Here is a 26,840-nt window from a genome sequence, read left to right on the forward strand (position 1 = left end):
CGGCTGCCTCGTGGCTCACCAGTGTGCCGTGGAACACAGTTTAAGAAACACTGACCCAGAGTGTAGAAAATTGCGTATGCTGCTGGTGCTTATGTATTTTCTCTGTTCTAGATGCACAGATATGGTGGAGTGCTGTGCTGAAAGAAGGCAGGCACAAGAGACATAACAGGCAGGCAGAAGAAAAGGTGGCATGAGGGCGTCATTTGAGCTCCCCACCTGAGGTGCCAAAATGTTGTGGCCTGGCCCTGAGGATAGGATAGGCTCATTGCTCAGTGAGAAGGGAGAAGCAATAATAGGAAACTTGGAAATGGCAGAGGTTCTTAATGACTTCTTTGTTTCGGTCTTCACCATGAAGTCTGATGGTGAAGGAATGCCTATTAATAACACCAATATTTTAAAAGGGCTCTAGAGGCGACCCTGGCAATTACAGACCAGTAAATAAAATGTCAGTATCGGGCAAATTAGTTGAAAAAATAGTAAAGAATAAAATTGTCAGACACGTAGAAGAACATAATTTGTTGGGCATACGTCAACATGGTTTCTGTAAAGGGAAATCATGTCTTGCTAATCTATTAGAGTTCTTTGAAAGGGTTAACAAATGTGGACAAGGGGGAATCCAGTAGATATAGTATACTTAGATTTCCAGAAAGCCTTTGACAAGGTCCCTCACCAAATGCTCTTGTGTAAATTAGGTTGTCATGGGATAAGAGGGAAGATCCTTTCATGGATTGAGAACTGGTTAAAACACAGGAAACAAAGGGTAGGAATAAATGGTAAATTTTCAGAATGGAGTGGTGTTCCCCAAGGGTCAGTCCTAGGACCAATCGTATTCAACTTATTCATAAGTGATCTAGAGAAAAAGGTAAGCAGTGAGGTGGCAAAGTTTGTGGACGATACTAAACTGTTCAAGATAGTCAAGACCAAAGCAGACTGAAAAACTTCAAAGAGATCTCCCCAAACTGAGTGATTGGGCAACAAAATGGCAAATGAAATTTAATGTGGATAACTGTAAAGTAATGCACGCTGGAAAAAATAACGCCAACTACACATACAATATGATGGGGGCTAATTTAGCTAGAACTAATCAGGAAAAAGATCTTGGAGTTATTGTGGATAATTTTCTGAAAATGTCCACATGGTGTGCAGCGGCAGTCAAAAAAGCAAATAGGATGGTAGGAATTATTAGGAAAGGGATAGAAAATAAGATGAAGAATATCTTACTGCCCTTATATAAAACTATAGTATGCCTACATCTTGAATACTGTGTGCAGATGTGGTCTCCTCACCTCAAAAAAGATATTTTAGTATTAAAAAAGGTTCAGAAAAGAGCAACTAAAATGATTAGGGGTTTGGAATAGGTCCCATATGAGGAGAGGCTAAAGAGATTTGAACTTTTTAGTTTAGAAAAGAGGAGACTGAGGTATTTAAAATATGATCGAGGTATATAAAATCATGAGTGGTGTGGAGAGGGTGAATAAAGAAATATTATTTACTTGTTCCCATAATAAAAGAACTAGAGGACACCAAATGAAATTAATGGGTACCAGGTTTAAAACTAAAAAAAGAAAGTTCTTCTTCACACAGCACACAATCAACCTGTGTAACTCCTTGCCAGAGGAGGCTGTGAAGGCTAGGACTATAACAGAGTTTAAAAAAGAGCTAGATAAATTCACGGAGGCTAGGTCCATAAAAGGCTATTAGCCAGGAGCTAAGGAATGGTGCCCCTGGTCTCTGTTTGTCAAATGCTGGAGAAGGATGGCAGGAGACAAATCGCTTGATCGTTGTCTTCGGTCCACCCCCTCGGGGGCACCTGGCACTGGCCACTGTCGGCGGACAGGATACTGGACTTGATGGACTTTTGGTCTGACCCAGTATGGCCCTTCTTATGTTCTTATCTTTTTATGTTTTTATGTTCTAATATAATAAGTGCTAGTGGGAATGGGGTAAGTTTAGAAGTTAAAATAAAAAAAGAACAAGTTAAAAATTACTTAGAAAAGATAATGTCTGCAAGTCACCGGGGCCTAATGAAATGCATCCTAGAATACTCAAGGAGCTGATGGAGAAGGTATCTGAGCCTTTAGCTATCATCTTAGAAAAATCATGGAAGTCAGGAGAGATCCCAGAAGACTGGAAAAGAAAAAATATAGTGCCCATCTATAAAAAGGGAAATAAGAACAACCCAGGAAACTACAGACCAGTCAGTTTAACTTTTGTGCCAGGAAATATAATGGAGCAAGTAATTAAGGAATTCATCTGCAAACACTTGGAAGATAATAAGGAGATCAGTAACAGCCAGCATAGATTTGTAAAGAAAAAAATCATGTCTAACCAATCGGATAGCTTCCTTTGATAGGATAACGAGTCTCATGGATAAGGAAGAAGCGGTGGATGTAGTATACCTAGACTTTAGTAAGGCATTTGATATGGTCTTGCATGATCTTCTTATTGATAAACTAGGGAAATACAGCCTATATGGGGCTACTATAAGGTGGATGCATAACTGACTGGATAACCATTCTCAGAGAGTAGTTATTAACGATTCACAATCCTGAAAATTAGTGGTTGGGGGAAGCCCAGGGCAATTGAAAAAAGGCAAATGTAGTGCCCATCTTTTTTTAAAAAAGGGAAGAAGCAGCATCCAGGAAACTACAGACTACTGACACTCACCTCAGTCCCTGGGAAAAAAATCATGGAGCAAATCCTCAAGGAATCCATTTTGAAACACTTAGAAGAGAGGAAGGTGATCAGGAATAGTCAACATGGATACACCAAGGACAAATCATGTCTGACCAGTTGCCTGCTATGATGAGATAACTGGCTCTGTGGATGTGAGTAAAATGGTCAACTTGATAAACATTGACATTAGCAAAACTTTTGATAACTGCCTCCCAAAATATTCTTGCCAGCAAGTTTAAAAAGTATGGCTTTGATTAATGGACAATAAGGTGAATAGAAAAAGCTGGTTGGATTGCATGGCACTTCCCCGGAACCCCAGATCAGGTGGGGACTCCCCAGCTGATCCGAGGTTCAAGGGAAATGCCCAGCTCACCCGTGGCTCTGCATGGCATTTCCTTGGAACCCTGGATCAGCTTGGGACTCCCCAGCTAATTCCAGGTTCTGGAGAAATGCCGCAGCGAGCCTGGGATCAGCTGGGAAGTCCCCAGCTGATTCTGGTTCCACAAGACGCACAGGCAGCATTTTAAAGGGGCAGCCGTCGCACAGGTGATCCGCAGATCAGCTGTGCAGCGGCTGCCCCTTTAATAAACCACCTGGCGGTTTCAAAGTGGCAGCAAATTTCAAGGTGGCAGTGTTTTTGGAAAATTCTTCTGTCAACCTGCCTGTCATGGAGGTGGGTTACCTAATGGAAAATCCCTCTAGTTTGGAGTAGGTTGTATCCACATTGAGTGCTACGGAAGGACTGTTCCATGGTACAGCAGTTCCACTGTAGTGTTTTAAGTGTAGACAAGAAGATTGCACTGATATCCCGGAATTAAATAAAAATCTGATCAAGGGAATTTGCCTTTTCAGTTTGATACTAGTTTAGGTGTCTTCTTTTGTGTATGATCAATCTAATTTATGCTTATAAACAGCCCTCTAGTTGCCAGGGCATCTTTTGTGCCTTCTGCAAGTCTGTTGCATAGTAAGTGCCTAAGTGGTAATGCTGAAGAGGTTTCTTCCATTCAGTAGCAGATCCAAGGTATGTGGTAGAATGTGCAAGAAGCACTTTTCATATAAACTGCTAATACAGAATTTACAATTAAAGAACAGCCCAACTTGGAAATATTATATGCAAAGTAGAATATGTTACTACTTCCCAGATTTTTAAGTCTTTGCATATAGTTACTATAGCTCATAATAGTGTACTCTCCTTATTTCATGTGGATTATTTTCTCCACAAGAAGTCTTTGAGGCACACTGATCCTGTCAAACAGGATATATGTTGGAGAATTTCACCTGTCAGCTCATGACAGCCTCACCAGAAAAATCATCAGCTCATCACAGTAGTACCAGAAAAAGATAGAATTGACTAAACTAAGAGTGAATGTGCATTAGCTGTAGTAATACTAGGAGATTGTTGGGGAATGGGAGAGGAGAAGTTCCAGGGAAAAAGGCATCCAGGTAGAGATTTACCAAACCTAAAAACTTCAAATTGGAAAGTTCAAACTTTTGGTTATGTGAGTAGCTTTTCAAACACATCCATCTTCCCCCATTTTTTTTGTAAATGATTTAATACAGCATAAAAGATGTTTTAATTAATTGGAATCCTGGTTGTTCATTAGCAAGAAAAGTGTGGCCTACCAAGCAACTCTTCATAAGCAAATCAAACTTTAAATTGGAGGGAACCATTTTTTTCTTTCAGAAAGTTGGGTTTTGGTTGTGCAAAAATACTAAGTCAGAACAAAACAGATCAAAGGAATAGTCATTGCTTTGGCTTCTAACTGTTGCCAAACCTCCCACAAGAAAACCTAAATTAATAGATTTACAAATTAATATTTTATAGATTCACTGCCAAGAAATTGCTGAGCTATTATCTGTAGTTTGTAACCTATCCTTTAAATCGGCTTCCGTACCTAATGACTGGAAGGTTGCCAATGTGACACCAATATTTAAAAAGGGCTCTAGAGGCAATCCTGGCAATTACAGACCGGTAAGTCTAACTTCAGTACCGGGCAAATTAGTTGAAACAATAGTAAAGAATAAAATTGTGAAGCATGTAGAAGAACATAACTTGTTGGACAAAAGTCAACATGGTTTCTGTAAAGGGAAATCCTGTTTTACTAATCTATTAGAGTTCTTTGAAGGGGTTAACAAACATGCGGATAAGGAGGATCCAGTAGATATAGTATACTTGGATTTTCAGAAAGCCTTTGACAAGGTCCCTCACCAAAGGCTCTTGTGTAAATTACATGGCCATGGGATAAGAGGGAAGGTCCTTTCTTGGATTGAGAACTGGTTAAAAGACAGGAAACAAAGGGTAGGAATAAATGGTAAATTTTCAGATTGGAGAGGGGTAACTAGTGGTGTCCCCCAAAGGTCAGTCCTGGGACCAGTCCTTTTCAACTTATTCATAAATGATCTGGAGAAAGGGCTAAGCAGTGAGGTAGTAAAGTTTGCAGATGATACCAAACTGTTTAGGATAGTCGAGACAGAAGCAGACTGTGAGGGACTCCAAGAAGATCTCCCCAAACTGAGTGATTGGACAACAAAATGGCAAATGAAATTTAATGTGGATAAGTGTAAAGAAATGCACATCAGGAAAAATAACCCCAACTATACGTACAGTGTGATGGGGGCTAATTTGGCTATGACAAATCAGGAAAGAGATCTTGGAGTTATGGTGGACAGTTCTCTGAAAACTTCCACACAGTGTGCAGCGGCGGTCAAAAAGGCAAATAGGATGCTAGGAATTATTAGGAAAGGGATAGAAAATAAGACCCAGAATATCTTACTGCCCCTGTATAAAACTATGGTACGCCCACATCTTGAATACTGTGTACAGATGTGATCTCCTCACCTCAGAAAAGATATTTTGGCCTTGAAAAGGGTTCAGAAAAGGGCAACTAAAATGATTAGGGGTTTGGAACGGGTCCCATATGAAGAGAGGTTAAAGTGATTGGGACTTTTAAGTTTAGAAAAGAGGAGACTGAGAGGGGATATGATAGAGGTCTATAAAATCATGAGTGATGTGGAGAGGGCTGATAAAGAAAAGTTATTTATTAGTTCCCTAAATAGAAGAACTAGAGGACACCAAATGAAATTAATGGGGAGCAGGTTTAAAACTAATAAAAGAAAGTTCTTCTTCACACAGCATGTAGTCAACCTGTGGAACTCCTTGCCAGAGGAGGCTGTGAAGGCTAGGACTATAATAGAGTTTAAAGAGAAGCTAGATAATTTCATGGAGGTTAGGTCCATAAAAGGCTATTAGCCAGGGGATAAAATGGTGTCCTTGGCCTCTGTTTGTCAGAGGCTGGAGAGAGATGGCAGGAGACAAATCGCTTGATCATTGTCTTTGGTCCACTCTCTCTGGGACACCTGGTGCTGGCCACTGTTGGCAGACAGGATACTGGGCTAGAAGGACCTTTCGTCTGACCCAGTACGGCCGTTCTTATGTTATTATTCATAGGCAGTGTTCCCTATAAGCTGATGACAGCACAATTTGTGCTCGGAGCCCTGAGCCTCTAACTGGGCGGGGCTGATTAATCACCTCTGAAGCTGTGCTGCCGCACATATTAGAGGGAACACTGTTCATAGGTTAACAAATTTGATGTCTTTGTTCTAGCTGTTCTACATAGCATTTTCTCTGTCTGTGCTCTAATATAATCCTCTTGTGATTATGCACCCCCTTTATGCCGATGGTTTAGTATTGACATTCACGTTCTCCTGTGTAAGTTCTGCATTTTGAACTCTTGCTTATTATAGAAATCTAATATGAAGATCTTTCTGATCTGTGCTTCATGTATTACCTATTTCACTTTTGATCATGAGTTCTTTTACAAATATAGATGGAAGAGAGTGCCTCCAAAGAAATGGGGGAGAACAATGAAGTGGGGAAGGACTTTGTTCCCTTTGGGTACGTCTACCCTTGCTCCCTAGTTCGAACTAGAGATGCAAATGTAGGGTGACCGAAATTGCTAATGAAGCGGGGATTTAAATATCCCGCGCTTCATTAGCATGATCTCGCTGGTGCGTTATTCTGCTCAACAGCTGTTTCGAAAGTGAAAGTGTGCACCAGGAGGAATAATGTCAAAAAATGAGGAGTAACGTTAGTTCGAACCAAGGGGTTTGGTTCGAACTAACGTGTCCTGGCGCGCACTTTCACTTTCGAAACAGCTGTTGAGCGGAGTAATGCTAATGAAGCACAGGATATTTAAATCCCTGTAGCAATTTCGGTTGCCTACACTTGCATCCCTAGTTCGAACTAGGGAGCAAGTGTAGACGTATCCTTTTCTATTGCCCTCTTGCACTTTCAAAGAACCTAAAGATGTGCTGTCTCTTGGCAGCCCACTAGGCTGCTGTGCAATTATAACTGATCTTAAAAACACTAAGTAAGGAGAGAATGAAAGCCTTTTTGAGTTTGTCCTTTAATTTTTCCCTTTCCCTAATGTGTCCCCATCTCCATCTGTTCTTTCTTTCCCACCTCAGCCTCTCCATAGTAATTCAGCACAATGCAAGTAGAACAGACCTGATGTTGCAACTTTATACTGAATCACATGAGTTTATCCTGTTTGGCACATTAAGAGTGGCAATACTGTGCTGTAAACACATTTGAGACATGTTAAGCGATACATGTTACTACTCATGGTCCAGATTTTTTTCTTTTTATGCCTCTCTGGAAGTTCATACATTCCACCATTGTTCAGTTGTTACTGTGGATGTGTAATTGTTGTAACATTTCAAATGTGAATATTGAAATAAATACTTTAAAATTTCTAGCACTGCAAATCTTGACTGTATATTATAGAACCATAGAATACTAGAACTGGAAGGGACCTCAAGAGGTCCTCAAGTATATGTAGAAGCTTAATGGTATTGCCATTAAATTCTCAATATGTGCTGGCATTTTGATCCATTTTTATAGGAAAAGAAGATATAGACACATGAGATCATTAATAATACAATATTCAGAGAGTAGATAAGAAATTATGCACAAGTTCTTTCAGTAGCAGGCAATCAAAAGATAGGAGATGTATTAAGACTTTTTTTGGCTTCTGAAAGGTTGTAATCACATATGCATTAATCAGTCTAATAAGTTTAAACTGTTAATTGCTCTTATTGGTAGTGAGCTACCTCATAATAACCCACACACCATTCTTACATTTGTTAGTAGCATACAGATTGTGTAGTACAGTGGTTCTCAACTTTTTGGGCTCCGGAGCCCTTTACATGTGCAAAAATTTATGTGGAGCCCCGGCGGTTCACTGATTGTATGTGTTGTACCTATTGATGTGTCCTGTTTGTCAACCTCGCTGAGCCCCTGAAAGTGTTTCGCGGAGCCCCACAGTTTGAGAAATACTGATGTAGTAAAAGCAAAGTTTTCTCTCTCACACATACCTCTTGTTCTTGAATATTATGTTGTCTCTTGATCAAGATTGAAATTAAGTATTAACTGTAAAAAGTTTAGGAACATATGTATTCATTGTACCTAGCTTATGTTATTTAATACTGTAGGGGTGCATAAACTTTATAGATACAATAACACATGATTCAAGTCCACAGAAGCTTAAAATCTAAACTGTACAGAACACAAAAGGTATCAAGAAGATTGAGTGATAAAGCAAGAGCCCGTGTGGGTGTGGGTGTGGGTGTGGGTGTGGGTGTGGGTGGGTGTGGGTGTGGGTGTCTCTCTCTCTCTCTCTCTCTGTCTCTCTCACAGGAAAGCATTTTGCTGTTCATGATCACAGTTTGCATTACTGTTGCTGAAGTCATCATTTTATGTTAACTTTTATATAATAAAGCTTAGTATTATAGCTTCCTATTGAATAATGCCTTCTATGTTGTTTACATCTAAGTTGATTCAACTTAAAAACTAACATATGTCTAAAATTAACAACAAAAGTTATAGGTGTTGAATGTCAGTGCAGTAACAAACCTATGCAATTTAATTATAATTACAATATTAAATTGTTAGAAGTGTTGTGTGTATTAAATCTTCTTATTTCTATTAGCATAAATCTGATAAGGCACAGCAAGCTTTTCTCTAATAAAAAACATGGAATCTTAAGTCTTCAAGTATTCTAAGTGGGGGGGGGGGGGAGGAAGAAGAATTAAGATTCCCAAGGAGATAAAGTAAAGCTTTGGTAATTATCATTTGCTCTTCCCATATTGTCAAAAGTCCCCAACTTAAATTTAGTTAATCAGCGGTTATTTCTTTCAGCTAGCTAATTTACATTTCTATTTCATTTTTGCGTAAGTAATTGACTGAATTTTAGTTAGAGAACAACTATAGTTGAAAATACAGTAAATGCATTTCAGCCTGGAAGTTTTTCTTGCACTTTGTGTATGTTGTTATGGTACACAGGCTTTGCTTCTCCGGGAATGAAAGAATTTTGCTACTTGTGATTGAGATTTTTGCTCTGTATTCCTCTCTGGAAGTTCATATGTGCTACCATTGTTCAATTGTCACACAGGATGTGTAATGGAAAAATGCTTTTAGGAGTTTTATGAAACAGAGCATCAGTGGTATTGTTGTGTACTTAGAACTTATCAGAACATTAAATTAATTGTTGCCATTTCTTCAGAAAAAGGAATTATAGTATTTAGAGGTACTGCATTTCTCACTAGATGATGCCAAAATTAGTAAGAGATGTAGATATTGGAGGATACTACTTGAGAAAAATATTGGAAGAGGACTACACTTGATGTTTAGAAATTGGAATTTTGAGAATTACTTGCTCTTCAACCTGTTACATCTAAGCATCGAGGTCTCTGCTCATTCCTGATCTTTGTTGCCTCTGCATTCTTCTCTGGCACTGGCACCATTACAACATTGTATGGCATTGATAGAGAGCTTGCCAAAACATCTGGCTTTGAGAAATTTCCAGCACCAAGTGACCGGAACCATTCCCAGTTGAGGTACAACGCATACTAATCTTTGGTGTGCTCCTTTCCCAGGCCTTTTCTACAGGGCACTGTCTGCCAGCTCAGAGCTCATCATCCCTATTCTGATCCTTCCCCGTCTGGGTCCTCAATGTCACAAGCATTGTTTGCCTATACCAGTAGGTGAGGATCCAGAAAATGAAAGAGACACTTGCATGGTCTGGCAGCCTCAGTGGCCACCACCAAAATGGTGGCCTTTTTGGATTCCCTGGCCTACAAACAGGCTCAAGGGGCTCAGGTTCCTCCCAGTTCATCTTCAGAGGTCATACACTTTAAACTCCTCATGCCTTGCGATGTCACCTCCTTGGCATAATCCACTATATCCTTATAGTTTTCAGCTCTGACTGTTTTGACCTACATGGATTCAATAGCAAGAGCAGTTTGCCTTAGTCATCTGTTTTCAGTGTGGAAAACCAGGATATGGACAGTTTGTATTCCATATGGGGCAAGTGGCCTGATAAGAAACAGAGAATTGATAGAGAATGACACTAGGTGGTGAAGGAAACAGCCCAAATGCTTTGAAGTGTGAAAAGATAGATGCATTGGGTTGAAAATACAATGGATATGTGGAAAATGGTGTTTGGTTAGGAAGAGATTCCTGCAAGCCATAGGAAAAAATTCCCCCAGCCACAGAGACCAGAGAGGAAGAGAACATGTAGTAGATCCCTATGAAGATTGTGCAGATAAGGTGCAGAAGCAATCTGCAGTATCAAAATCTCCTAGGATAGGAAAGTGCTTTAATGTGCTGACTTGAAATGCAAAGACTTGAAAGACAGATTCCTCCCCTAATTAAGATTGGAGGGAGAAGGAACTAAATCTGAAGATTGAGCTCAAGAGACTAATAGACCAGGTGAAGAAAATGAAACAGAAGATGAAAGAGGAAGCTAATGAGGTGAGAGAGCTTATTTAAGGAAGCTATTAGACTATAGGCTTGAGCAGAAGCTGTTGAGTAGCAGGGAAAGTGCAGTATTGGTAAGAAAGATATACACTAGGAAGCTGAAATAAAGATAGACTCAGCGTTTGTGGCAGCACTATGTGTAGATGACACACTAAATAAGACCATAAGGCAGAGGTGGGCAATAATTTTTGATAGGGGGGGCCACACCAAAATGTTGGTAAGTGGTCAAGGGTCACACTTTTCTCTGGAGGGGGTGCAGGGTCTGGGATGGAGGTTGGGTGCAGAAGGGAGTTTGGGATAGGGGATTAGGGTTCAGGAAAGGGTAGAGTCTGAGAGGGTACATCTACATTTGCTCCCTATTTTGGACTAGGGATGCAAATGCAGACGAGTGAAGTATCTAATGATGCTGGGATTTAAATATCCTGCGCTCAATTAGCATGATCTCACTGGCGCGCTAGTTTGAATCACAGCCGATTCGAACCAGGAAGTGCATGCCGGGACGCGTTAGTTCGAACCAAAACCCTTGGTTTGAACTAACATTACTCTTCATAACTAACGTTACTCAAAAAATGAGGAGTAACGTTAGTTCGAACCAAGGGCTTTGGTTTGAACTAACGTGTCCCGGCGTGCACTTCCTGGTTTGAATCATCTGTGATTCGAACTAGCACGCTGGCGAGATCATGCTAATGGAGCGTGGTTTGTAGTGCATGAAGCTTCCCCCATACCCCCAACTCAGCACAGAGAGGCAGATGGAGCAGCCAGCACTCTGAGCCTTGGAGCTGCTCTCAGCCTATGTGTCCAGTAGTATGGGTGGCAGGCCGGATTGAAAGGCTTGGCATGCCAGATCCAGTTCCTGGACCATTTCTTGCCCACCCTGCCATAAGTGCAGCATTGGGAGGAGAGATTGTAAGAGTGCTGCTTTGATAAGCTGAGAAGCACTGAATAGAAATGGCTGCTTTGGAAGAAGCTAAGCAGTGTGCCCTGAAAGAGAGAAATGAGTTAACAACTGACAAGAAGTGTTGTAATTGCAAATAGATATGTGGAGGATGAAAGGAATGATGGTCAGAAGATCCTCCAGGACAGAGTGCAAATATCAACAAAATGAAAGGGCTGGAGGGCTTTCAGTTTCAGAAACATTCTGCTTGGGCTAAAGAGCTTGCCTCTGATTTGCGAAGGCTCTAGAGGATGTAGTGGAGACTTAGGGCTCAGACCCCAAGTCATGAAACAGAAGGCACTAGTGAATTAAAACAAAAGGAAGTGTAGATACAATTTGTTCTGGAGAGGGTGAGTTCCAAGAAGCAGGGTGGGGGTGTAATAGAATGACTTCTTTTTAAAAATGGAATGACTAAGACTAGTCAACTTTGATTACTAAAAGAGCCACAGTCAAGAGATATCAGATGATTTCCCTATAAAGAGCAGCTGGGAGAGATGGGGAGGCTCAGAGCAATTCAGGGACATCAGGAAAATTTGGAGGCCAGAACCCAATGAAGAGGAGGTTCTTCTTCGAGTGGTCCCCGTGGGTGCTCCACTCCAGGTGTCGGGCTCGTCCCGGCGCCGCTGATCGGAGGCTTTTCGTAGCTGTAACTGGCCAGACCGCGCATGCGCGGCAGGCTTCGCGCGGTTTCTTCAGTCGCGTGGTCCGGCCCCCCCGCCAGTTCCTTTCAACCGTCCTAGGTTGCTGACGGACATCGGATTCTCTCCTCAGAGACAGATCCTTTAGATATAAAACATTAAAATTTTCACAACTTTTCCACAGTTTATTGTTAATTAGTTAATTAGTTAGTCGTTTGTTCGTTTAAAAAAAAATTTTTTTTTTCTCGAAGTTCAATAGATAGTTACGTTATGGTTTTTTTCTCTATTATTGGTTATCTGTAGAAAATATATAATGCCCGGCTCTCCGGGGTTTAAGAAATGTTCCCTGTGCAAAGACCCCATGCCAGCGTCAGATGGCCATGACGCGTGCATACGCTGCTTGGGAGAGACCCATGTGCCGGGAAAATGTGCCCATTGTTCGAAGTTAACGGCCAGGGCACGTAAAGACAGAGACATGAGGCTGAAGCTTATCTTGTTTGACAAGGCTTTACAGCCCTCTGAAACGCCCCAAGGAGAGTCTTCCCGGACTCATAAGAAGACGTCTCCACCGCTGAGCGGGTCGACTCAAAAGAAAGCTAAGCGAGTCTCCCCAGCGCGCTCTCTGGCCGCGGTCCCTCGATCTAGAATCAGCGAGGGTGACCAGCCGGGTACCTCTGGAATGGGTTACAAGCCCACAAAGCACAAGCGAGACAGAGGTAAATCGGTGGGACGGTCGTCTTCAGCGCCGGCACCGTCCACTGCCGCCAGCCCTACCAGGCAACAATCGGCACCGATAAGTCGAGACCGGCACCCTATAGATCTGTCCGACCATAAGACGTCGGCACCATCGGTGCGGAAACATGCTACGGCGCCGCAGTCGGCGCTGGCCCAACCATCGGCACCGATAGACCAGACGGCACCGACGCGCCTAATGCCTACGGCACCTGACGCGGTGCCGAGCGACAGCCATGCCTCGGCGTCGGGGGCGGCACCGCATGCGCTTAAGAAGGGGTTTACGGCACCGGCGGACCGTAGTACCCCGGTTCCGCCTAAGGCACCGGAGAGTCAGCTTCCCTCCCCATCAGTTTCGGTACCGCATTCTCCAGTACTGCTTTCGGACGATGACGATCGCGTCTCCAGACACTCTCCTCACAAAGGTGCGGTACCGACAAAGGCTCAAAGAAAGTCGGTTCCTCGAAGATCGTATCCTTCGCCATCTCCAAAGTTCTCGCCGGCACCGTCTCCCTCCCCCCCGCGATATCATTCGCTGAGGGACTCGCGTTACTATCGCGCCTCACGTTCTCCGTACCACTACTCGAGGCCGCACTACACGCATGTCTACAGACATCCCATTCCGCACTTCGGGATGCGCTCTCCTAGATCTCGCTCACCATCCCGCTCACCTTCGAGGTCATATGGAAGCAGATACAGCGTTCCCTATTCATCTAGGAGACCATCCCCCGATTATCCTTACCGTCATCGAGAGACTGACTATTCCCCATATGCTTACTCAAGGTCTTGGTCACCTCATTCTTGTCGCTGCCGTACCTCGCAGCATGGGCACCAGTCGCCAGTGGGTTCACCGCAACAGTTGGTTCAAACCCAAAGGATTCAGGCAGCTGCTCCCTCACCTCCTCCTCAAATGTCTGATCCTGAGGAGGGTCAAATTTCAGATGAGGATGCCCCCTCGCACGCAATATCTCCACCTGACGTTGCCTCATCCTCTCCGGACGAAGCGGTGTTTCAAGGGAACGATTCACCCCCGGACGACAGTCGGGAGTTCCAAGATCTTTTTAAGCAAGTAGCTGACACGCAGAACGTTCATGCGGCGGACGTTCAGATGAAGCACTACAAATTGCTTAAAAACCTGCATCCCAAGCAACAGTCCAGAGCAGCGCTCCCAATTGATGAGGCGATCCTTGAACCAGCCTCGGAGATATGGCACACCCCGGCCTCTGTCCCGCCCACATCAAAGCGGGTGGAGAAGAGGTATTTTGTACCTTCTAAGGGCTTAGAGTTTCTTTTTACTCATCCCCAACCGAACTCACTGATAGTAGACGCAGCCCTGAATCGAGCCAAGAATCCGCAGGCAAGGAATGCGGCAGCGGAGAAAGAAGCAAAAAAATTGGACATATTTGGTAGAAAGGTCTACTCATCGTCTACCCTTCTTCTTCGCATTGCCAATTATGCGGCGCTACTGTCCAATCATGGATTTGACAACATCGCCAAACTATCAGGTCTGGCCCAGAATGCCTCCGAGGAGGATAAAGCCATTCTTCGCGCGGTGGTGCAGGAAGGGTATGCTTGCTCCCGTGCCAGTCTGCAGATAGCCATGGATGTTGCGGACACGGCTGCGAGATCAACCACGATATCCATGCGTAGAGCTTCATGGCTGGCGGCAGCGGGTGCTCCGAGAGACCTGCAGGCAAAAGTCGAAGACCTCCCGTTCGACAAATTAAAATTGTTTGCGGACAAAACGGATGAGCTACTTCACACCGGGAAGGACTCCCGGACGACTCTTCGTATGCTGGGCATGTACGTCCCACCGTTCCGCCGCCGGAGGTTCTTCCCATACCAGAGGCGATATGATTTTCAATTTCAGAGACAACAACCTCGTCCGTTTGATCACACCCGATCCAAACAGAGGCCGCAACGCCGGCGCCCGCAACCTTCCAGGGCGAATAACCATCCGCAGACCAAACAACAGGTTTGACGAGTCTGTCGAGGGCGCAGTCGTACTAGTCGCAACCACAATTACTACAAATACTTCTCCCATCTTCCATCATCGTCTTCGGCCTTATTATCATGGTTGGGCCGCAATAACCACCGACAAATGGGTATTGGACATAGTGAAATCAGGTTTCACCATCCCCTTTACTTCAATGCCCCCTACCCACCCACCAACCCCGTCCCTTTTCAGGGACCCCTCTCACGAGACTCTTTTGCGACAAGAGGTCCTACGCTTGCTCGCCATAGGAGCCATAGAAAAAGTTCCGAAAGAGTTCTGGGGGAAAGGGTTTTATTCCCGTTACTTTCTGACGGAAAAGAAGTCAGGAGGATGGAGACCGATTCTCGATTTGCGACTTCTCAATCGTTATCTGAGAAAAATGCGTTTCAAGATGGTGACGCTAGCGACAATAATTCCATCTCTGACTCGCGGCGATTGGTTTGCAGCCCTCGACTTGCAGGACGCATATTTTCACATTACAATTCACCCGGCACACAGACGTTTTCTACGCTTTGCAATACTCAACGACCATTTCCAATACAGAGTTCTCCCCTTCGGTCTGGCGGCAGCTCCCAGAGTCTTCTCGAAAACGCTGGCGGTAGTTGCGGCATATCTACGGCGGCAGCACGTCCTCATATTCCCCTACTTGGACGACTGCCTCATAAAGGCCTCAACGCACCAAGAGACTGCACATGATTTCGTTGGCCAGAAACACGTTCGATTCGCTTGGCCTGATAATAAACGAACAGAAGTCGACCACGGTCCCGACGCAAAATATAAAGTTCATAGGCGCAGTACTAGACTCGGTCACGGAAAGGGCATACTTACCTCTAGACAGATTTCAGGCAATACAGAATCTGATCAAAGTCCTCGATATCGCTCCGACTGTGTCCGTGCATACGTGCCTCCGCCTCCTGGGCCACGTGGCTTCCACCACTTTCGTGGTCCCTCAAGCCAGACTCCACTTCAGAGACCTTCAGCACTGGTTACGAAAGGTATACTTGCCTCAGAAAGACAGCATCCTCAAGGCAGTCATTCCACCGCCTCACGTTCACGACTCTCTGCGGTGGTGGAAACGCACGGAGACTCTCCTCTCCGGAGTTCTGTTCCGTCGTCCTAAGCCTTCTATGCTCATAACAACAGATGCATCTCTTATAGGCTGGGGAGCGCACATGGACAGCGACCGCATTCAGGGCAAATGGTCCACCATAGAGAGCACATACCACATCAATCTCCTAGAGTTGCGTGCCATTTTCCTGGCATGCAAGCATTTTCTGCCACGCATACGGCATACTGCTGTCAGGATACTCACAGACAATGTGGCGGCGATGTACTATATAAACCGACAAGGGGGTTTATAAATCTCGTTCCCTCTGTGTGGAGGCAGTACGGTTGTGGAACTGGTGCATAAGGAACGATGTAACCATCATGGCATCGTACTTACCTGGCATCAGCAATGTTATTGCGGACTCGTTAAGCAGACGATTCCCGGTAGATCACGAGTGGGAAATGAGGGCAGACGTTCTTCAGCACATCTTTCGCAGATGGGGAACTCCGAAGCTAGACCTTTTTGCCACGATGCAGAATGCCAAGTGTCCACAGTTCTGTTCCAGAGCGGGGATCGGAAGAGGGTCTCTGGGCGACGCTCTTCTAATGACTTGGACGGGACCGCTCCTCTACGCATTTCCCCCGACGGTCCTAATACCGCGAACGCTCGAGAAAATAATGCTCGAGCGAGCGACAGTCATCTTAATATCTCCGGCATGGCCGAGACAACCATGGTACCCGCTATTACACAGGCTGTCGATATGCCCACCGTGGACACTTCCCCTTCACCCAGACTTGTTATCCCAGCAGAAGGGAGCCCTCTTACATCCCAGACTCGAGTCGCTTCACGTCACAGCGTGGTTCATAGCTGGCTCAAACAAGACGAGCACCTTTGTTCACAGCGAGTTAAAACAATTCTTATGAGCAGTAGAAAAACTTCTACTCGGAGATCTTACCTGGCAAAATGGCACAGGTTCCAGCAATGGTGTCAAGCTATAAACGTACAACCTGTTACTTCTCCTCTACAACACATCCTGGACTATGTCCTCCACCTCCACGACTCTGGTCTAGCCATGGCTACATTGAGAGTTCATTTAGCAGCGATCAGTGCCTTTCACGAACCTCTACAAGGTTCTTCGATCTTTTCCCACCAAATTACAAAAAGGTTTCTAAAAGGCCTAACAAACTTGCATCCACCCCACAGGCCCCCTCCACCAACCTGGAACCTCGATTTGGTCCTACAGACAATTATGCATCCCCCCTTCGAACCGTTGGCATCAATACCACTCCGAATGTTAACGATGAAAGTAGTATTCCTATTGGCTATCACTTCCGCACGTAGAGTGAGCGAGCTAGGGGCGTTGATGGCGAGTCCGCCCTACACTTCCTTTTCAAAGACCACAGTGACCTTACGTCTACACCCAGCGTTCATCCCCAAGGTCAACACTTCCTTTCATATTAATGAACCCATAGTTTTAACTGCCTTCTACCCCAGACCGCATGCTTCTTTGTCAGAGACCTTGCTGCATATGCTCGATGTGCGACGAGCACTCGCTTTTTATATAGAGAGAACACGCTCATGGAGACGCACGGACAGACTACTCGTGTCCATAGCACAGCGCTCTAAAGGCAATCCTCTTTCCAGTCAACGCATAGCTCGGTTGATTACCGCTTGCATTACAACCTGTCATTCACTCAAGGGAAAACCTCTCCCTTCTCAACCTGTTGCACATTCCACTAGAGCGATGGCCACCTCCACTGCATTTGCCAGAGGTGTGCCTCTCAGCGACATCTGCCGAGCAGCCACCTGGTCCTCTAGCACTTCGTTTGTTCATCATTATGCTATTGTACGACGTTGGTCCTCGGACGCAGCCGTAGCGTCCGCGGTTCTAGCCTCTACGGAGGAACACTGACCCGGTGCGCATAGGGGTTACTGCTTGGTACTCACCTGGAGTGGAGCACCCACGGGGACCACTCGAAGAAGAAGGGGAAGCTTCTCACCAGGTGTAGTAACGATCGTTCTTCGAGATGTGTCCCCGTGGGTGCTCCACGTCCCGCCCTCCTCCCCGCTCCGGGTCTGTTTTTGTCTCATTGCAGATTCCGGACGGTGACAGGAACTGGCGGGGGGGCCGGACCGCGTGACTGAAGAAACCGTGCGAAGCCTGCCGTGCATGCGTGGTCCGGCCAGTTACGGCTACGAAAAGCCTCCGATCAGCGGCGCCGGGACGAGCCTGACACCTGGAGTGGAGCACCCACGGGGACACATCTCGAAGAACGATCGTTACTACACCTGGTGAGTAACTTCCCCTTCCTGTGGGAGCCCTGATTGGATTTTGGCATGGAGGACAGAGCTAGAAGGCTGAGGTCCAGCTAGGAAGAACTTGGAGTTTGAGAGGAGCAGATTGGAACAAGAAGAGGAGCTCTAGGTGTTTTAGAAGAGCCAGAGCCAAGTATGAACTTTTTGTGTTGTGATGATAGACTTTGTATTGGGACCCTGAGTATTATTAAACCAATCCATGAACTATCTCAGAGAAACAGCAATGGCTGAAGATGATCATGATATGGAACATCAGCTTTGGATGAAGCAATACTTCCCTCCACCCTCCTTAAAACTGACAGTTTTTAAACATTCCAAGATCATTGCATGTGGTTAATAGAAATCCTTAGGAGTCTGTTAGAACATGTTCAGAAGAATCCAACTGTTGTATTTTTCTTCATCTGGTATCTTGGATGTGTTGCTGTCGCTATAAATAAAAGGATGATTTTAGACCCAGCAAATGGCCTATGGTGCCGAAAACAATGGAGCCTCTGCGCCTTAGCACATTCCACATACCAGCAGTATCCAGCACTGCCGTTACCATGATGAGAGCAGGTTCTTTAAAATCCCGTACCGAAGCTATAGGCTTCAAGTTGCCTGCCATCCTGCAGCACTGCCCGGTACTGACAACACCATGCCAGCATCTCACCCAACCCCCATGCCATCAGCTTGTGCTACAACAGCACAGACCACATTGCTGGTGTGCTCAACACTGAGGATCCATCTGGCACTGCTAATTGCTGTTGTGCAACCAACCACAGCACTGTCAACTCCAACTCAACAGTCCACACAATGTAGAGACCTGATGGTATCATCCACCTTTAATTTACCGTTTCTCAGCACCCATCACTCACCGGGCACCCAACCAACTTTCTCTCCAGAAAAATTTTCCAGCAATTCAGATGAGGATGTTGATGTGTTTTCTCCACACAACTCCCCTCTGACAGGCCACTCTGTTTATTCTGCCAGAACCCATCCACCATACGGTAAGCATAGGGACTTGCCACAATGGTATGATAACCTTTGGATGCCACCTCTGATGCCTTATCCACACTAGCAATATTGGAGCCCTTGACATGTCAGTCATAGACACCATCTTGCAAAGAAGCGACACACTGTACCCCAATAGTCTCCTCCACTGCAATCACTTTTCCCACAACATCAACAAGCCCCTGAAGACAACCACAGTTACCCATCTCCTGATACATCACTGAATACTAATGCATCTTTGTCACCAGATGAAACTGTCATGCCTTCTCGTCCAACCACTGCTGATGACTTTTCCCATTTCCAGGACCTTTTCAAGCACAACTCTGAAGAACTGAACATTACAATGCAGGAGGTAGCGGAGAACCAACACGAACTGACAGACATTTTACAATCAGTCATGTCATCCAATTAGTGTTACCCATTAATCCTGCAATTGTGGAGCCTACTAAAACTATTTGGAGAACACCTGCCACTGCCACCCCCATGTGCAAGAGAATGGAAAAAGGTATTACATCTCACCTAAGAGATTTGAATTTCTCTTTATACACCCTGTACCAAATTCACTTGAAGTGGAGGCCACTCATCAGAAAAAATAAGTAGTGGCACTTTAGATCCACATCTTCACATCGGGATAGCTAGAGGTTGGATTTATTTGGCCGTAAGGTCTATACGTCTTCCACGCTTGAATTCTGAGTTGCCAACTGTGCTGCATTGTTGAGCAAATATGATCACAGAAACTACTCTAGATTCAATTATTTTATTTTGGACATTCCATAAGGTAAAAAACAACAATTTAAAGTGATGATAGTAGAGGGACATAGAATATTTAGGACGGTCTACAAGCAGCCTTAGATGGTGCTGGTACAGCCACATGTTCGACAGCAACAGTAGTACCTAGAAGACAACAGTTTAGGTATCACCCTTATCCCAGATGATAATACCCTCAGTTATACCCAGAATTACCCTAGACAGGAACAACAGCACATCATGTGAATGAGGCTTTTTTTAAACAACAAAATCATCCAAATCACAGGATTTGGTGGTGATGGGGGACTTCAGCTATCCAGACATATGTCCAGACAGCAGGGCACAGATTATCCAACAAGTTCTTGGAATGCATTGGAGACAATTTTTTATTTCAGAAGATTGAGAAAGCTATTATGGGAGAAGCTGTTCTAGATTTGATTTTAACAAATCGGGAGAAACTGATTGAAAATTTGAAATTGGAAGGCAGCTTGGAAGAAAGTGACTATGAAATCATAGAGTTCATGATTTTTAGGAATGGTAGGAGGGAGAACAGCAAAATAGAGACAATGGATTTCAGGGAGGCAGATGTTAGTAAACTCAAAGAGCTGGTAGGTAAGGTCCCATGGGAAGCAAGACTAAGGAAAAACAGCTGAAGAGAGTTGGCAGGTTTTTTTAAAGGGACATTATTAAGGACCCAAAAGCAAACTATTTCACTGAGCAGGAAAGATACAAAGTATGACTGGAGACCGCCTTGCATCAACCGGAAGATGTTACATGATCTAAAAATCAAAAGGAGCTGTATAAAAAGTGGAAACTAGGTCAAAATACAAAGGATGAATATAAGCAAACAACATAGGTATGCAGGGTCAAGATTAGAAAAGCAGACACAAAAAGAGCTAAATCTAGCTAGAGGCATAAAGGGTAACAAGAAAATATTCTACAAGCATATTAAGAGCAAGAGGAATACCAAGGACAGGGTAGGCCCATTGCTCAGTGAGAAGGAAAAAACAATAACAGGAAACTTGGAAATAGCAGAGGTGCTTAATGACTTCTTTTTTTGGTCTTCACCATGAAGTCTGATGATGAAGGAATGCCTAACATAGTAAGTGCTAGTGGGAATAGGGTAGGTTTAGAAGTTAAAAAAAAGAGCAAGTTAAAATTACTTAGAAAAGTTAATGTCTGCAAATCACCAGGGCCTGATGAAATGCATCCTAGAATACTCAAGGAGCTGATAAAGGAGGTTACTCACCTGTGCAATTACTGATGTTCTTCGAGGTGAGTGTCCTTTGGGTGCTCCACTACTCTCCTTTCCTCCCCTCTACTTTGGAGCCCTGGTCTTGCCCGGGGGGTCTTTCTCTGAGGTAGAGAAAGAACTGGTGAGGGGGAGGGGCTCACACATGAGCAATGCCTTTATTGTAGGAACGCGCAACTAGGAGTGTGTGCATATGCAGCCCCAAGGATACTGCTCTGAAGACTCCGATCCTCGGCTTGGAGACGGCACACCAACCTGATGTGGAGCATCATGGGGACACTTGTCTCAAAGAACATCAGTTACTGCCCAAGTGAGTAACATCCTCTTCCAGTAGCAGTCCCTGTCTGCAGGGGTCCAGCCTCCCTGCAGACAGAGGCTGCTGGGAGGGAGTGGGTGAGGCTGCCCCAAAGCAGCTTCTGTCTGCGGTGGAGGCAAGCTCATCCCGGACAGAGGCTGCTTCAGTAGTAGCCCTGTCTGCGGGGAGCTCAGATCTCCTGTGGACAGGGGCTGCTTCGGTGAAGCAGCCTCCGCCTGCGGTGGGCCCATGTTTGCTGTGAACAGAGGCTGCTCCACAGGATGCAGAGCAGTCTCTGTCCACGGTGAGACAAGGCCCCGCTGCAGGTAGAGGCTGTTTCATGATAGCTTCTCTTGACCGCTTCCCCCATGCTGCTGCCTCTCATAGAAGCAGCAATGCGGGGAGGCAGGCAGTACTGTGAACCCAGTGCTGGAGGGAACTGGCTTTTAAGCCAGCTCCTCCCAGTACCAGCTCCTGCTCCTCCCTTGTTGTCCCTGATACAGAGGCAGCAAGGGCATGGAAGAAATGCAAGTAGTCAAGAAGATTATCTGATAAGTCTAAGATTATTGGTTAATCATCTACTTGACTACTTGTTCACATCCCTCGTTTGGATAGCAATGGGATGTTGAAATTTGTGGATATATCCTGAGACATGTCATAGGATTTATTTTTTTTATATGAATAAGATGTAGAGCAGAGCAAGGTCCAATTTTTGTCCTCCAGTGGCCTTCATGGTGCTATAAATTTGAATGCTGTCTCTGCTCTAAATAAAGCTCCTCTTTTTGAAGTGCCTCTCAGGCCGCTGCCATCTGGGTGTAGCAAAGAAAGGAGCGTAGAGAGGGCTATTTTTCTTTAAATGTAACCACTTGCCTTCAGACACAAGTAGGTTTTTTTAGTCTGTATGTAATACGTTCACTCAACTACAGGCAGTCCCCGGGTTACGTCAGTCCGACTTAAGTCGGACCCCTAGTTACAAACTGGGGGGGGGAGGGGCGCAGCTAGTGCGGGGTGCCTCCCCCACTGTCGCCGCCTCCGGCGGCGTGGGGGGCGCTTCCCCCCAGCAGAACAAGGAGACGCAGAGATGTGGGCGGCGGGACCGCCGAGACGCGCCGCGGTCCCCCCGCCCATGTCCTCCGCAGCGAGAAAAGCCGCTTCGCATCTCTCTGGTCTGCTGGGGGGGGGGGGTGCAGCTAGTGTGCCCCTCCCCCCCCCCAGCAGACCAGGCTTTTCTCTCCGCGGAGGACGTGGGTGGCGGGACTGCGACGCGTCTTGGCGGTCCCGCTGCCTGCATCCTCCGCGGTGAGAAAAGCCGCTCCGCGTCTCCCTGGTCTGCTGGGGGGGGAGAGGCACAGCTAGTGCGCCCCCCCCCCCCAGCAGACCAGGCTTTTCTCGCCGATACCTGGGGTAGAGCAGCTGGGGGGCTGCCGGGTTGGTCCCACAGTGCCGAGGTGCGGCGCTACTGGACCAACCCAGCAGCACCCCAGCTGCTTTGCCCCAGGCGTCCCCAAGTCAGCCACTACTGAAACTGACCAGCGGCTGACTACAGGAAGCCCAAGGCAGAGCTGCTCTGCCCCAGGGTTCCTGGAATCCGCTGCTGATCAGTTTCAGCAGCGGCTGACTTGGGGACACCTGGGGTAGAGCAGCTGGGGTGCTGCTGGGTTGGCAGCCGAGGACTTACCCGGCAGCGCCCCAGCTGCTCTGTCCCAGGCGTCCAGATTCAGCCGCTGTTGGAACTGATCGGTGGCTGATTCCAGGAAGCCCGGGGCAGAGCAGCTCTGCCTCGGGCTTCCTGTAGTCAGCTGCTGGTCAGTTTCAGCAGCGGCTGACTTGGGAACACCTGGGGCAGAGCAGCTTGGGTGCTGCCGGGTTGGTCCAGAAGCGCGAAGGAGCGGCGCTGCGGGACCAACCCAGCAGCACCCCAGCTGCTCTGCCCCAGGCGTCCCCAAGAGCAGCTGGGGTGCTGCCAGGTTGGTCCCGCTGCGCCAAGGGTCGGCGCTGCCAGACCAGCCCAGCAGCACTCCAGCTGCTCTGCCCCAGGCGTGTCCGATTCAGCCGCTGCTGGTCAGTTTCAACAGCGGCTGAATCTGGACGCCAGTTCCGACTTACATACAAATTCAACTTAAGAACAAATCTATGGTCCCTATCTTGTACGTAACCCGGGGACTGCCTGTAATATTGTAATCTGATTTTATATTTTTAAATGTCTACAAAATATTTTTGCAAGACCTGTAACATTCCAAAGTATGCATGTGATCAGTGAAACTCTCAAGTGTGCTGAGGCATTCATCTGTGCCTCAGCATAGATGCTTAGCATAGTGTGTGTTTGAAGATACTGGCAGTTGAAATATTTCTATCTTGTATCAATTTTTCAAGTTTAATTTATGTTCTAAAGTTTGAATTACAATATCACACACAGTAGAGCTCAGTCTTTGGAACTGGAAGAGACTAATCACAGCAGTTAAAATAAGGACTTTGTGCTCTTGAATTGTATTTTAATATTTTCATTCTTAGTTGACATTTAAATCGAACATTAAGATCTTCTAATGATCAGCTGAGTCTCTTGTCTCCCAGGCCTTGACTTGAAGGACAAAAGAACTATTCAGCATGAACAGATAATGGTATAATCGCTTTATATATTTTCAGTCTGACTGTTCTATCTAATGTTGTATTGATGTTGGATGATGATCATGTAAAATTGTGTAAAGCCAAATGGCAGCAGCAGCAACAACAACCAGAAAAAGACCTGAGTAGAAAAGTACGGGTTTTCAGATCTTGAAAATGCTTCAGAAAATGTTGTTTATATATTTCTGCTCACTTAGAGGTTTAATTTTAAGCTCCAGTTTCCTAACAGAAAATTAATCTATGTTCATAAATATCAAATAATAGACACTTAATTAGATTTACCTTTTTAATGGGTGTGCATATGTATTTACTTAGATTAAGTCCTCTCTAGCACTCTGGGTATGTAACATCCTTATGAAAATGTACAAATTGAAATGGATTGCTATCTACAAAAGTCAAGCACTAATAAAATCTCTCTCCTGCCTCTGTTTATGTTCTTACCATATTTCATTAGATCAACTAATTGAGGTTGAATAGCATCTGCTGACCTTATGATCTAGGTTCTAATTAATTATATTTGTTTATGACGTTTCAGCATTTGGACCAGTGAAACAGGCCTTGTATATTGTCTAATATTGTGAGTGCCACGAATTCCTTTTTAATAGTTTTTTTAAAAGGTCAGTATCGCTTTCCTCCCATTCATGATAATTAATTAGTTTTTAGATCTTTTTGTGGGAAGTTATTTATTAACTGAAAGAATTCAGTAAAACAGTTTTATATATTTTGTCCACAACTGCAAGATTAATGATAGTGCTATTCATGCCAATCTAAATTGTTCAGAATTCAGATTTTGGAAAAATGAAACTCCCAGTCATGCACTTGTTACCCTGTTCACTCTCCCATGCAGTGGCACTTAGCCCACTTACAGCAAGAGATAAGAACAAGAGAGCTCTACAGCCTAAGCTGAGAGTGGCTCCTATGATAAGTTCCAGAGGTCCTGGATTCAAATACACATGGTGGCAATTATACATATATCAAAATATTAGCAGAACCTTGCTCATTTGAGCAGTTATGTTGAAGTTTATGGAATTACTCGTGTGACTAAAGTTACAGAAGCGCTTATGTGTTTACAGCCTCAAAGCCTCCTGCTTTTTCAAGAAAATTGCTGTTCTTTTATCATTTGATTCTGAGCCTGTTAAGTTCTAGGGGTATGTCCACAGTAAGTATATAAAACTCCCATTAATTTCAAAAGAATTATGTTAACAAAGAGAGGATGGTGTGCCTTTAGGTAAATTTTTTGCTTTTTTTATGATTTGCTATAAAGTAGAAAATTACACCTTTTAAAATTTTACTGTGAAAAGACATGCTTAGGCATAGATTCTTTGATCTGCAGGTTAAAGGCCCCAGTCTTGCAAAGACTTATACACATGTTTAATTATGCACTGCAAGTAGTCTCATTAAGTTAAGTACGTATGAATAGGCTTTGCAGGATCTGAACTTCTGAAGGTTTATCTGCACTACAGAGATTATATCAGTATAGCTACTCTTGCATAATCCCCTAGTATGGACACAGCCTACACAGACTGAAGCATTTTTCCATTGACAACAAACACCACCTTGCTGAACAAAATTTGCTACGATGATAGAAGTAGTCTTCTATTGACATAGCCGCATCTCTGCAGGGGTTTGATCAGCATAGCTGTGTAGGTTGGGGGAAGGAGGTGCTTTTTTCATAGCCATGCCTATCTAACTTTTTAAACAAGGGTCACACAAGCTTGTGAAGTCACTATACAAATGGTATTATGGTGTCCTTTGTGTGTGTGTGTATATGTATGTCTCATCAAATGTACTCAATTTCCAAGTGGGGGAAAAAAACTTTTCCTCTCAACTTCAGGTATTACGAAACTTCAAGTATTAACAGGAAACTTGGAAATGGCAGAGATGCTCAATGACTTCTTTGTTTCGGTCTTCACCGAGAAGTCTGGAGGTGTGCTTAACGTAGTGAATACAAGCAGAGAGAGGGTAAGTTTAGAAGATAGGATACACAAAGAACAAGTTAAAAATCACTTAGGAAAGTTAGATGTCAGCAAGTCACCAGGTCCTGATGAAATGCATCCCAGGATACTCAAGGAGCTGATAGAGGAGGTATCTGAGCCTTTAGCTATGATTTTTGAAAAATCATGGCAGACAGGGGAGATTCTAGAAGACTGGAAAAGGGCAAATATTGTGCCCATCTATAAAAAGGGGAATAAGAACAACCCAGGAAACTACAGACCGGTCAGTTTAACGTCTGTCCCAGGGAAGATAATGGAGCAGGTAATTAAGGAAATCATATGCAAACACTTGGAAGGTAATAAAGTGATAGGGAATAGCCAGCATGGGTTTGTGAAGAACAAGTCATGCCAAACTAATCTGATAGCTTTCTTTGATAGGATAACGAGCCTTGTGGATAAGGGAGAAGCGGTGGATGTCATATACCTAGACTTTAGTAAGGCATTTGATACGGTCTCGCATGATATTCTTATTGATAAACTAGGCAAATATAACTTAGATAGGGCCACGATAAGGTGGGTGCATAATTGGCTGGATAACCGTAGTCAGAGAGTTGTTGTTAACGGTGCTAAATCCAGCTGGAAAGAGATAACAAGTGGAGTTCCTCAAGGGTCTGTTTTGGGACCCGTACTGTTCAATATCTTCATCAATGATGTAGATATTGGGATAGAGAGTACGCTTATTTAGTTTGCAGATGATACCAAACTGGGTGGGGTTGCAACTTCTTTGGAGGATAGGGACATAATTCAAAATGACCTTAGCAAGTTAGAGAAATGGTCAGAG

The 26,840-nt window shown here is 44.7% G+C and overlaps 1 protein-coding gene across 6 annotated transcripts in view; it reads left to right on the forward strand.

Annotated features, from left to right (window-relative positions):
• KLHL5 (kelch like family member 5) overlaps window positions 1-26,840 on the forward strand; it is a 154,929-nt gene that overhangs the window by 11,185 nt on the left and 116,904 nt on the right. For 2 of the 6 annotated variants that reach the window (XM_075930569.2, XM_075930568.2), the window contains exon 3: window positions 2,625-2,828. The exons of the other annotated variants lie outside the window; for them this stretch is intronic. In XM_075930569.2, the coding sequence (XP_075786684.2) occupies window positions 2,827-2,828 (2 nt within the window). In that variant the 5' untranslated portion in view covers window positions 2,625-2,826. The remainder of the gene's footprint in view (window positions 1-2,624; window positions 2,829-26,840) is intronic. 6 annotated transcript variants of the gene reach the window in all.

This window comes from Pelodiscus sinensis, chromosome 4, assembly GCF_052426305.1.
Source record: "Pelodiscus sinensis isolate ZL-2025 chromosome 4, ASM5242630v1, whole genome shotgun sequence".
Taxonomy (NCBI): Eukaryota; Metazoa; Chordata; order Testudines; family Trionychidae; genus Pelodiscus; species Pelodiscus sinensis.